General features: G+C 43.6%; 1 protein-coding gene across 2 annotated transcripts in view; it reads right to left on the bottom strand.

Annotated features, from left to right (window-relative positions):
* The window catches only part of SMOX (spermine oxidase), a 56928-nt gene that overhangs the window by 4505 nt on the left and 39131 nt on the right, over positions 1-13292 (bottom strand). The window contains exon 7 of one of the 2 annotated variants that reach the window (XM_053890409.1): positions 2629-4180. The exons of the other annotated variant lie outside the window; for it this stretch is intronic. Coding sequence (XP_053746384.1) covers positions 4169-4180 — 12 coding nt within the window. The 3' untranslated portion in view covers positions 2629-4168. Of the gene's footprint in view, positions 1-2628; positions 4181-13292 lie in introns of those variants that run through there. 2 annotated transcript variants of the gene reach the window in all.

The following is a 13292-nucleotide window of genomic DNA, read 5'->3' as shown; positions in this document are numbered from 1 at the left end:
CTGGAAGCCCCCAGCCTTGAGGACATCTTCCCAGACTGGCCAAATGTGTAGGATTTGGAAAGAGACCGGCGAAAAGGAAAGGGAGCTACTAGGAAGGATCAACACTGGCTGTGTCTCAAAAGGCTCAGTGGGACATTATTTGCTCAATGAACGTGCCCCCAGCCAAGGTGCAGGTTCTTAGTATTACAGGTCTAGAAAATGGATCCAGTTAGGGCTCCACAGTTACCAGCCTCCTATAAGCTGACACAGACAACCTAACTCACTAGGACATGAAGTTCCTAAGCCCAAGACCAATGTGCTCATTTTTAATGGAAAAATATAGCTGTATGTTTACAAGCCAGTGTCCTCGTGATGACAAATGAACTTGTTGGGAAGCCAAACTGTGGTCTGAAAGTCCCTTAGTGCATTCAGAGGCTGAGCAGGGAAGTTAATAGAAAGAGCTGTTGGTTTAGTGCACCAGGCACAGGGCTGCATCCTAGTTCACACATTCACCTCCTTGTGCATCCTGCCTGTTTCCATGATACATCCCTCTTCAACCACCCATCCAAACGACTCATGCCTCGATCCCAGCCTTTTGTCTTTCTCTGTGCCTTTAAGTTCGCTTTACCTATCTTCAATCTCATCCATCATGGACACGTTTCAGTCTGGAACCCTCAGAAACCAGCTCTCAGGGAACATCTCATGGTCGTCCTAGTGGGTCTACAAGCACCAAATGCCTGGACCTCTTATAGATCAGGTGGTTGGTGTTCCTCTAGCTTCAGATGTGAACGGCACAGGTGGGGCCCACATGCCCTCTGATGCATTTCAACCAGCTAGCACCCACCAACCAATAACAAATGGCCAGGCAATGGTCATTGAACAATGCATGCATTTGATAATATTTACTGAGCACCTACTTATGTGCCCCGTAGATGGGGAGACATCAGTGTACAAAAGAAAAAAATTTCTGTCTCCACAGAGTCCTCATTTCAGGAGACACAGAAGTGATGGGTAATAAACAACATAAAATATACAATAGCTGGTGACAAGGAAATGTAACAGGGAAAGGGAAAAGAAGTACTGAGGATGGGGGAGATTGCCCTTTTAAATCAAGTACCCAGGGAAGTCCTCAGATAGGAGGTGATGTCTGAGAAAGGGCCTGAAGATGATGAAGGAGTGAGCTATGCAGACCTCTGGGAAAGAGCATTCTAGGCAGAGGGAGCAGCAGGTGAACCAGTCCTGACTGAGGAGGACACCTGGTGCGTTCAAAGGTTAGCGAGGAGGGCCGAGTAGGCAGAGCATCTCAGGCAAAGGAGGGGAGCAGGGGCTGAGGGTGCCAGACGCAGTAGGTGATGAGTGCCAAAGCGTGCAGGGCTGTGTAAGTCACAGCAGGACCCCGGCCTTCCAGGTGCGGAAAAGTGAGTCGGGTGGTGCCTTCGGAGGGCTTGAGGAAAGAGGAGACAGACAGCATTGGACTCTGGGTGAACACGGTCACTCTGACTGCTGTGTTGGGATAAAAAAGCAAAAGCACCAGAGCCGAAGCAGGAGACCAACTGGAGAGAGGTGACGGCAATAATCCGGGCAGGAGATGATGGTGCTGTGGCCACTGGCCACAGGGATGGAGAAGAATGACAAAAAAGGTAGATTCTAGAGATTCTGCAGATGGCATTTCCACGTGCCACACCCACACTCAACATTCCCAAGCTACCATCTAGACCTGCTGTCTTGTCAGGAGTCCCTAACAACTCAGGAAAGTTGTTTTTTTCCTGCCCCTCTTCTATCTGTCTCCCTCTATATTTAAGCATATTCTCAAGTCCTATTCTCGGGTTCCTTTTCTTTCCCTGTCGCCATCCACAGGAACATGCATGTGCCAAGTTTGCATTTCCAACCCCAACACTATCTCTATAAGGTTGACTCTGGTCATCCGTACACAAATTTTCTCCTGACTTTACTGCTGAAAGTCATACACACTGTTGGTGTGGGAAAGACTTTTTAAATAAGGACAGTATTTCCAACTTAAGATGGCATCCTGTCAAGCCCTTAAGAGCCCTCCCCTTAAAACACCAACAAAGACCTAAAAAGAGGATAGAAATTCAAAACAGATCTGTAGAGTAAGGATATCAGTCAACCATTTGCAAATTCAGCAAAGACTTCATGCTCACTGGACTGTCCAGGCTTGTGGCTCTGGGGTCAAAAGAGACCTGAGAGCAGAGTAGGACAGCAGAGCTTCTCAGATGTTCCATTTGATGGAAGAGGAGTAGCCATCAGCTCTGAATTTTTAGAACAAAGTTCTTCCTCATTAGCTGAGAACTGGGTAGTTTGGGATAGAAGATCTCTCCTCAGTCTGATAGAACAGAACTAAAAGAATGCCCATTGGCTTCTGTCTCCTCCAACTCTTTGAGCCAGAGTCAAGCCATGAAATGCATCCTCCAGGGAACTGAATCCTTTGGCCCGTTTCTGCCAGGCCCCTTTGTGGGACTGAGCCACCCTTGTACCCTGGGTGGCTCCCCCATCTATGGGCCCACTGCTTGTTCTATCATCAGTGCCTAGAAATATCCCCTTTGGGCTGAGTGACTCCCCAGAGAGAGGTGTATCAGTCAGCTTTTGCCACAGTAATGCTGCAAAACAAACCACCCGTAAATTCACAGGTTACAAGAGCAAGCATTTGTATTTCTTGTTCATGAGTCTGTCTGCAGGTCCTAGGTTTGGTTCCAGGCTTCTATGGACACGGATCTATTCCATTTTTCTCCATATTCTCCAGGAAACATCAGCTATCAGGGGCACGTTCTTCCCATGACAAATGGCAAGTACATGAGAAGTGAAACCCAACTGTGCAAACGTTTAAAACTTCTGCTCATATCACATCGTGTCATGTCTATTCACGTTCCACTGGGTGAAACAAGTCAGATGGCCAAGCCTAAAGTGATTATGCAGGAAAAGAAACTCTGCTCCCAAAGGGAAAGGGAAGTGATTGAACATTTGCTGAATAATCTTCCACTCTATCACAAGTGGCTGGGTTAGGACATCAACATATGAATGTGGGGGACACAATTCAACCCAGAGTAACCTCTTTAGTGGGAGGAGATACAAAGTCACATGGCAAAGCATGGGGTCACAGGGAGGAGGGAAGAACTTTTGTCATCATCTACCACAGTGGCAACACCAATCTAGTTCTTGCTCTGAGCCTGAACGAACAATGGCCCAGACTGGAACACCCACTCGTGTGGCCTAGAACAAGGACTCCACCATCCCAAGCCCCAGGTTTCTCCGTCTGTTACCGGGGGCTCACATGTTCCGTGAGAAGCAAATGAGATCCTATTGTACATGTGTGTTGAAGAAAAGAGTTATGAAGAGAGACTGTGGTTTTCTGACCCAAATAGGGTATCATACAGGCATAAAGGCAAGAGGCAAATATTCCCAGACATGAATGAATTCTTCTTTTAAAACAGTACCCTTCGAAAAAGCCCAGTCAACATAAACACAATGAAAAAGAATAAATCTGAAACAAAAAGGGGCTATAACTGAAGTCCCAGAGAATACTGTGAACAATTTGAAAGCAGTAAACGTTTAAACCATCATGAAAAGGCTAATTTTCTAAGAAAATATAAATCCCCAAAATTGCATTCCGCCCCAAAAGTAGAAAATGTTAACAGAATGTGATCATAAAAGAAATTAAAACATCAAAGTTCTACTTCCAGAAAAACCAAGTGCAACCAGTTTTGCAAGTAAGTTCTTTAAACCTCCAGGAACCAGATATTTAACATTCTATACACACTTTTCTAATGCATATAGTAAAAAGATGCAAAGCTACCCAAATTATTTTAAAAGCCCAAGAGGGGAAGAAAGAAAAGCCTGGAAAGCCTAAGATAAAAAATCTTAGGTCACTTGTGAACATAGATGCAAAAGCCTAAATAAATATTTGCACGTGAAATCCATCAGCATATTAAAATAATAATATGTCATGACCAGTATGATAGATTATATTATAATTATGAAAACATTTGCTGCCCCAACCTGCTGGGTACTTTTCTGCAGGAAGATTATATGCCTATTCACTGACATCAAGCAAATTCAGCCACTGATTTGCTTTGACCAATAAAATGTAAATAGAAATAACATATGCCACTTCTGAGTAGAAATGTTAAGATGTTCCAGTATCTCTCTTTTCCATCTACCATGAGATGCTCCATCAACGTGGGCCCTAGAATTAAGAAGACATGAAATCAATCCTTAGGGCTCATATGTCATGAGCAAGAAATAAACATCTGTTGTAATTCACTAAGATTTAGGGATTGTTTGTTACCAGAGCAGAATTTAGCTTAAGCTGACTAATACACCAAGGTGAAGACGGTCTCCAAAATACAAGGAAAACATTGGAAATATTAATGTAATTAACACATTAACAGATAAATGGAGAAAACCCCTATGATAATCTCAATTGATACCAAAAAAGCATTTGATAAAATTCAATATTCACTCATAATAAAACAGTTACAAACTAGATCTTGAAGGGGATTTCTTCAACCTGATAAGAGGTACCCACCAGAAACCAAAAGCAAACAGCATACTTAGAAACTGCAGAAGCATTCCCATTAAAGTTTGGAACAAGGCTATGATCCCCTTATCGCTCCTTTACTCAACATTGTACCAGTAGCCACACTTAATACAATAAGGAAAGAGAAAAAGACACAACAGGTACATTAACAGTAAAAAAAAAAAAAAAAAAAAAGGACTATCAAATTTGGCAAGTAATATGATCTTCTACCCAGAAAACCCGAGAAAAGTCCTGGATAAATAATTGAAACTAATAAAAGAGTTTGCATTTAGCCAAGTATTAACCCAATATTCAGGAATAGCCTTCCTATTCCCCAGCAAGACAAAAAATCAAATAATCATTTGATGGCATTTCATATCAGTGGGGAAAAGGTGGACCACCCAACAAGAAATAATCGGGATAAGCAGCCAATCCCTGCCTCATACCACAAGTCCACTAAAGATCTAAACACATAAAATAAACGTTTAAGAACTCTTTTTAAAAAACACAGAATCCTATCTTCATGACTTGGGATAGAAATGCATATTCTTAAATAGGTTACAGAAAGCACAAACCATAAAAGAAAAGATTCATGAAAGTTTGTTCTTTCTGAATTTAAAGCTTCTATATGTCAAGAGACCCCATAAACAATGCAGCTGACTGGAAGAAAATATATGCAATTCATATCATGGACAAAAAGACTATAATCCTCAATATATATATATTTTTTTAACTCCTACAAATCACTAAGAAACTACCAAAACTGTGGGCTAAGGGATAGGAGAGACAACCCACGGGGGGAGTGGGGGGTGGGGGTGGCGCCGGGGAGAGAGAGAATTTCTAATAATCACAAGAAAAAATATCACTAGTTGGGAAATGCAATTAAAACAAAAATGAGACACCTGGTTTTACCTACCTGGTGACAAAAAATAAACAAACACGAATTTTTCATTACACTGAGTGATGGCAAAACGGCGTAGATACAAGTGCTCACATACCCCATCTATGGGAGTGTAATTTGGCAAACCGCTTTTCAGGGTAATTTGGCGGTGTCTTCCAAAACTGAAAATACTTACACCCTATGATCCAGGGACCTTTACACGGTGCACACAGAGGCACTGTCTATGGTTATTACGGCATTGTTTATAATAACAAATAACTAGAAACAAGAAAACGTCCATCCTTGGCAAAGCGGATACTTAAGTGAAGCATGGTCATACAATGAAATGTTATGTATCAGTTACAAGGAATATATGAGATACATAATTTCAACAGAGAGTTCTCTTTTTGTTGTGTGAACAAAAAGCTAATTGAAAGAGAATATGGGGGCACCGGGTGGCTCGGTGGGTTAAGCATCCAACTTTCTTTCGCTCAGATCATGATCTCACCATTCATGAGTTCAAGCCCCGCGTCAGGCTCTGTGCTGACAGCTCGGAGCCTGGAGTCTGCTTCGGATTCTGTGTCCCCCTCTTTCTCTGCCCCTCCCCCACTCGTGCTCTGACTCTCCCTTTCAAAAATAAATAAACATTAAGATAAACTTAAAAAAAAAAAAAAGAAAGAGAATACGTACAGGGTGATTCCATTTATCTAAAAATACATATACATACAAAATACTATATAATTTTCATTCACATATTACGTATGTAGAAATGTATTTTTATATTTTGGTAGGACAAACACCAAATTCTTAAGATGGGGGATCAGAATTCAGGAAATGATCACAGGAAACTCCAGCTTTATCTGTAAAGTTCCTTTATTTTTAGGAGAATATTTTCACAAGTACTTGCGTCACTAAAAACTAATGTTTAAAAATCTGAGAATTTTCGGGGGTGCCTGGGTGGCTCAGTTGGTTAAACATCTGACTTCAGCTCAGGTCATGACCTCACGGTTCATGAGTTCAAGCCCCACATTGCGTTCCACGCTGACAGTGCAGAGCCTGCTTGGGATTTTCTCTCTCTCACTCTCACTCTCCTCTCTGCTCCTCCCCCACTTGTGCTTTCTCTCTCAAAATAAATAATAAATAAATTTTAATAAATCTGAGAATTTTATATCAATTATATTATTACCTTCATCCATGTAATAAACTTTTTTGTAGCCTTGTTAAATACTTGGATGCTATGGGGATATGAAGAGGCAGTCACTGCGAACCACCTAAGACACATAATCGCATTATTGGCAAACAAGGCAGGTACGATGATGACAGTAAAAAATCAAACTGAAGTGCCCTGGGAATTCAGAAGACAGAAATTTACTTCTAGAAGGGGCAGGGAGTTATGGATAAGACAGTAAAATCACCAGAAAGCTCATTAAAGGGGATTACCTGGATGCTGAGTCTTAAAGCTTTGGCAACCTGGGAGGAAATCTTGAGACAAGCAAGGGAGAAATGACACCTTCTTATAGGGAGACACAATTGTAAAGACAGCGGATTTCTCATCAGAATCATGGAGGCCAGAAGAAAGGCACAGCATTTAAGTACTGAAGAAGCTGCCCATCAGAATCGTACATCCAGTGAAAATGTCCTTCAGAATGAAAGGGATGGGAGGAGGCTAGAATGATCCATGTGGTGATGAAGATATCAGTAAGAACTCACACCTAACACAGATACAGATAGGTACATTAAAAAATACTCACAGATGTGTAGATACATAGGTTAGTATACACACAGCTCTGTCAGCCGAGAGGGCCTAGAAGCAATGATACCTCCGTGGCACAAGCACACCTAATGCCCAAACCTTGGTTTCTTTTTTTCTTTTTTTTAAGTTTATTAATCTTGAGGGTGGGGGGAGGGCAGAGAGGGAGGGAGAGAGAGAATTCCAGGCGGGTTCTGCACTGTCAACACACAGCCCCACGCAGGGCTCTAACTCACAAACCGTGAAGATCATGACCTGAGCCGAAGTTGGATGCTTAACCGACTGAGCCACCCAGGCGCCCTATCAAAAGGGCTAGGATTCCGTACAGAAATGTCTACTTCTATGACTAGGGCAGGATGTCACAGGATGAGCCTAGAATATCTTGTAGTGCCAGAAAGTAAAGAAGTACTCCAAAAAAGAAAAAAAAAACAAAAACAAGCCACACACACATTGATGGGGGTATGTCCAAGGGACACAGGAGTCCACTGAAAGATTTCCCAGTGATCAAAGCTAGAACAATATAATAACAAGATTAAGTAGTATTGGACAATCCAACGTATAAAATATATACCCATGAATCCATTCTGATACATAAAAATAACTGAATAAATTAATAAAGGATTGGGATGGGGGGAGACACAATGCTCCTGGGCAGAAGAATCCCAAATAAATTAAGGTAGATACTCTAAAGAAGGGGAGCATCACTCCTTACTTGCGGCTGCACAAAGTGACTTCTTTCCAAAGAGTAGAGCATGGAAAGGAGGAAAAGACTAACTTCCCGGTGCGGAAACCTGACAAACACAACCTCAACCAGTGAGCAAGGCTCATATCAACAGTCCTAAGTCATGTTGATGGTACCTATACTTGACACGATGACACAGAATGGCACTTGACTTCTGTGGTTTTCCTCCCCAAAACCTATAACCCCAGTCCAGTCATGAGAAAAACATCAGAAAAATTCCAGTAGAGAGGTAATCGTACAATATACCTGGCTGCATTCCTCAAAATTGGTAAGATCATCAAAAACAAGGAGAGTCTGAGAAAATGTCACAACCAAGAGGAACCTAAGGAAACATGACAACTAAATATAACCTAGTATCCTGGGTGGAATTCTGGAACAGAAAAAGGGCATTAGGTAAAAACTAAGGAAATCTGAATCAACTATAGACTTTTGTTAATAATAATGTACCATCATTGGTTCTTTGGTTGTAACAAGCATACAATATTCATGAAAAAATGTGAATAATAGGGGAGATGGTTGGGGGAGGGGACTCTATATATTTACTTCTTCCTACATCTGAAACTGTTCTAAAATAGTCTACTGATACCACAAAAGAAAAAACCCTGATAGAACGAAAAGGATACATAAATACAAAATTCTAATTAGACCCTTTAACACTATTCTCTCAACAATTGCTAGAATTATATAGAAAATCAGCAAGGATATAGAAGAAACCAAGAATACCATCAACCAACAGGATATCATCAACATCCACAGAACACTTCATTCAACAATAGCAGAAAACACATCCTTCTCAAGCCCATAAGTCATGTACCAAGAGAGCCCATATGCTGGACCATAAAACAAACTCAATACATTTAAAACAGTTTAAATCATACCGTCCAACTTTGTTTGGGAAACCAAATAAGTCACGTTTTTTATTCATTCGTTCACTCATCTACTTAGTGAATGTATTTATCAAAGCATAATTAAATCTTCTTTGAGGCTGGCATACAAAAGGAAAGCACTAAAAGTCTGGTAGAGAAACGGAAGAGAACGGGAGGGTATGGAAGGCGGGAGGGAGGGAGGGAGAGAGGGAGGGAGGAGAGAAAAAAAAATCTCATCTCAGGGCCAACAAGGTCCCTTTTTACTGTTAAGAATGAAAAATAAACGATACTCCAGAATAAGTTACAATGTTATTTTACCCACTTACTCAACATAAATTAAAGGTATTTTCTGTGATTTGTTGGGAGGTCTCTTTGTTGTTGAATTCAGAAAAGACCACAGAGAATCCAGGGCACACACGTTCTCCCTGCAGCCAAGAGGGCTGTAGTCCTATATGGCCAGCAGATGGCGCCAAAGGACAGGTTTCAAACGATGAGGTCGTCCTCACTTCCAGAGACCCTGGAGTCAGCAGGGATCCTCCCTGCCTCTGCTAGCCTTAGTGAGAAGGGGAGCCAACCCAGCCCTTCCCGTGTGTGTGTGTGTGTGTGTGTGTGTGTGTGTGTGTGTGTGTGTGTCTTTCTGTCTCTCTCTCTCTCTCTGCAACCTAAGGATCCCCACCACCAACTGCTAGGGTAAGGATAGTGAGAATGCAGAGAGCAAGTGTAGAAACACTGGCATGAAAGGAAGGCAAGGGAAGGTGGTAGAAAGAGGAGAGGGTGCTGGAAAGACAAGAGCATCTTGAAATGTGGATTGGAAGGATGGAGTAGAGAGAAGGGGGAGAGGAAAAGGTGAGGCAAGGTCCCTGAGTTTGGAACATGAGATGCACAAGTGGAGGGTCACATACTTCCTTTGGGGTCAGGGATGGGGGAGTGAGGGGGGGGATAGGGGTGGTCCCTATAAGGACGGGTGTTTAGATTAGCTATTTGTAGACCTGCGGAGGAAGTTGCCTCCAATGGCTTCTAGTGAGCCTGTGAAGAAGGACACTTTGGGAGACATTGTTGTCTGTTGACAGTGAGGAGACAGGGGGGTTCGGGGGTTGAAGGGGAGAACAGACAAGGGAAATCTAAGAGGGTTGCCTCAAAATTGCTCAAATACTGAGCTCATTGAAATAAAACATGCCTGACATTTTGCATCCCCTAACAGAAAGCCAGGTTTTGAACACACCTGCAAAATCAGCGTCCAACAACCACTGCCGAAATCATGAAAGGCGAGAGCGGATTTTGTATCCGCATCTCCAGTTAAACAGTATGAAGCAACCCCTTCCTTTCTTACATTAAATGCCTACCATCAGCTCAGATGTCCTGGATGCCACCTTAGGGCCACGAGTCTTCCGTTCTGTTGAGATTAGATTACCCTGCCCAAATCAAGAGCAGCCTCAACAAACGGCACAGCCAGTCATTATGAGAAAACACGGCCTCGTGTAACTCTACCATTATGTTTGGCAGACCATTAATTAGGCAGGCGGTTCTCTAGAACTGAACCAGCAGCCCACCTCGCTCTGCACCTTGGGCTTACCCTTGGGCTCGTCTCAACAGGCCCAAGTAAGTCAATGCAGGGAAACTCAAATCAGAGATGCTTCTCTCCTACCTTTGTACACTGTGCAGACATTCCAAGTGGCTCCCACGAAGTAGGAGCTGTTAACCTGTCCCATAGCAGCAAAGGTGGAGAGGCACGGTACTTGCCAAGTACCCCAGGCCCCTTGAAGAAACAATTCTGAGGCTTCCACATGGCCACAACTGAAAGCCTTGCTAATGAGGTCACTGATGCCCACAGCACAAAACACCATGCAACTATCCTACTAGAATCCTATGGCCAGAAAGAAATTTCCTCTCAAGTGACCTTCTCTAGGTGACAGGAAATGTACGGCAGGTGTTGACGTGGGTGTTGGCCCAAGCATGCCACATTTGCCACCCCTGATAGAGTCCTCTGAGTTTCAATCAAGGCCAAGGCTGCTTCAGAGACTTAGTCACAGCAAGGAATTCATCCCGTGTTCCTGGTACATCTAATCTGTCTTGCTTCTGAATGGCCCTTGCATTTATCTGCCTCAAATATGTGTATTTAATGTTTTATTTATTTTTGAGAGAGACAGATTATGAGCTGGGGAGGGGCAGAGACATGCAGAGACACAAAATTCAAAGCAGGCTCCAGGCTCTGAGCTGTCAGCGCAGAACCCGACGCGGCACTCGAACTCGTGAACCATGAGATCATGACCTGAGCTGAAGTCGGCCGCTTAACCGACTGAACCTCCCAGGCACCCCTGCCTCAAATCTGTTTTTGAAGCTGCCAATCATAAATGCTACCCACATTAAATGATTGTTTGATAGGGAGGCAGCACCCTGGAAGGCTCTGGCAAACTCTCCAGGGCCACCGCTCCCATGCCTGTCCCCACCTTTCCCCCAGGGCTGTTCCCTTCCCCCTCAGATGGCATCCCCTGCAAGCTGCATGGCCTTGCACAATCCCACACTGTCCTGGGAACCTCAATTTCCCCTGCTGTGAAACAGTCCCCACCTCCCTCACATGGCTGCAGGTGCCTAGATGCGGGGACATAGGCAAGAAGTCTGATAAATGGTGACATACTAGTAAACACAAGGCCAGTCCTTATCACCAGGCAGCCAGAGGGACATAAGTAGGTCCTTCCTCCCTTTATCTGCTTTCAGGATGTCATCCCTGTTGCAAGAGGAAATTTGTTGGGTCAACACAACCGTATATTTTTGGATGGAAGGGTGGAGGGAAGGATGTCCTCAGACTCTTTTTTAAACGTCATAAATTGGGTTATATCACACACACAGAAAAGTTCATAAACCTTCAGTGTGTAACCCAGTGCATTTTTACGAACGTATACACCCATGCAACCACCACCCAGGTCAAAATATGGAATAGTTCTGTAACCAGAAAGCACCCCTTACTCCCTCCCAGGCACTGCTCTGTCCCCTCATATCTAACACGATAGTTTTATAGGTTCCTCAACTTCCCAGAAAAAAACCACACAGCATATAGCCTTGTGACTGGCTACTTTCACTCAACATAATGTCTTTGAAATTAATCAATGTTGCAAATATCAACTTGTGTTTTTCTATTGGTACGTAGTATTCCATTGTATGGAGGTAATACGGTTCGCCTGCTTTACTATGGATGGACATCTAGCCGCTTCCAGTTTTTAGCTATTACAAACTATGTCACTATGAACATTCTGGTACATAAGTTTGGTGGGCATATGCATTCTTATCCCTTGGGTGGGCACATGCCAGTTTTAGTAGAATCTGCCACAGAGTTTCCCAGTGTGGTTTGCCCATTTCCACTCTCTCCAGCAATGGCCTCAGGTTTCTTTCCTTTTCCTTTTTTTTTTTTTTTTTTTTTTTTTTGGTGGCACCAGCCTCTTCTTTACATGGTTCAATAAATAGAATGAGCCTGCAATGTGGAGTCAGACCTCCATGACCTTGGGTGCCATTACTTAACTCTTGTAAGACTTGTCTCCCCATGGGGATAAACTGCCCTCCCCAGCCTGAGTTGGCATCCATATCAAATTAAGAGACCTGTGCACCCAGCATTAACAACTAGCACCTTGCCTGGCTCTAAGTGACTATTCCCTCCCTCCCTCCCTTCAGCTGTCACCTGAAGCTCCCCAGCGTGCAATCATAGAATAAACATTTATAGCGCTCTGACCCTCATAGAGTCCTTTAAAATTCCCCTGCCAGTGAGCCTCAGAATCGACCTATTACTTTCTTCCCCCATACTTATGTGACAGGCCACTTCTACTCATCCCACCACAGTTAGTGGGGAAAATCCAGGACACGGGGAGGGTGCACACTGGATCACTGCCTCCCAAGGCCAAGTTAACAGAGGATGCTTCTTGCAAAGCAACTCTGGGCCAGGAGGGAGATACACCCCTGGACCAAAGCAAGGTCCAAATTTACATGGTCTGTTTAAGTGTTGTTATGGAATGATCTCCAAGATACATTTTGTTGACTAAAACAAGCAAAATGCAGGACAGGATGAATACTTGGTCACTTTTGTGTAAAAAGGAGAGAGCAGGGCCCATCTTCATATTGACATATCTAGAAATGGACACACAAGGCACTAATCACATGGGGTGTGGGGAGCAACAGTGGTACTGGGGGCAGGTGTGGAGGGAGGGGTCTCCACGGATCCTTTCATGACTTTGAGCTTGAACCACATCTTTAGCTCCTCTTATAATTTTTATACAGTTACAATCTTTTAAGCTATGTGGCAGGCGATTATGAACCCCTGACCTAAACTCCAGGGGGGACCAACCTTGGTGAAGCAAGGACACCTGTTAGCTGTGTGGGCATGGCGGGTGTGCATGCAGGGAGGGTGTGTCGGGAGGTGCAGGTAGGCATGTGTGTAGGCGTGTCTACGTGTTAGACATCTCCATCATAACCCAAGGAAACAGGGGACAGGATGTAGAGTCCTGTTAGGGGCAGTGCCTTCAACCTGTGAGAAGGGAGCCCAACCTAAGTGCACA

Source organism: Panthera pardus, unplaced genomic scaffold, assembly GCF_024362965.1.
Source record: "Panthera pardus isolate Hobbes unplaced genomic scaffold, ASM2436296v1 HiC_scaffold_25, whole genome shotgun sequence".
NCBI classification, from domain to species: Eukaryota; Metazoa; Chordata; class Mammalia; order Carnivora; family Felidae; genus Panthera; species Panthera pardus.
The sequence above is the reverse complement of the archived record's forward strand: the minus strand, read 5'-3'. Positions and strand labels throughout refer to the sequence as shown.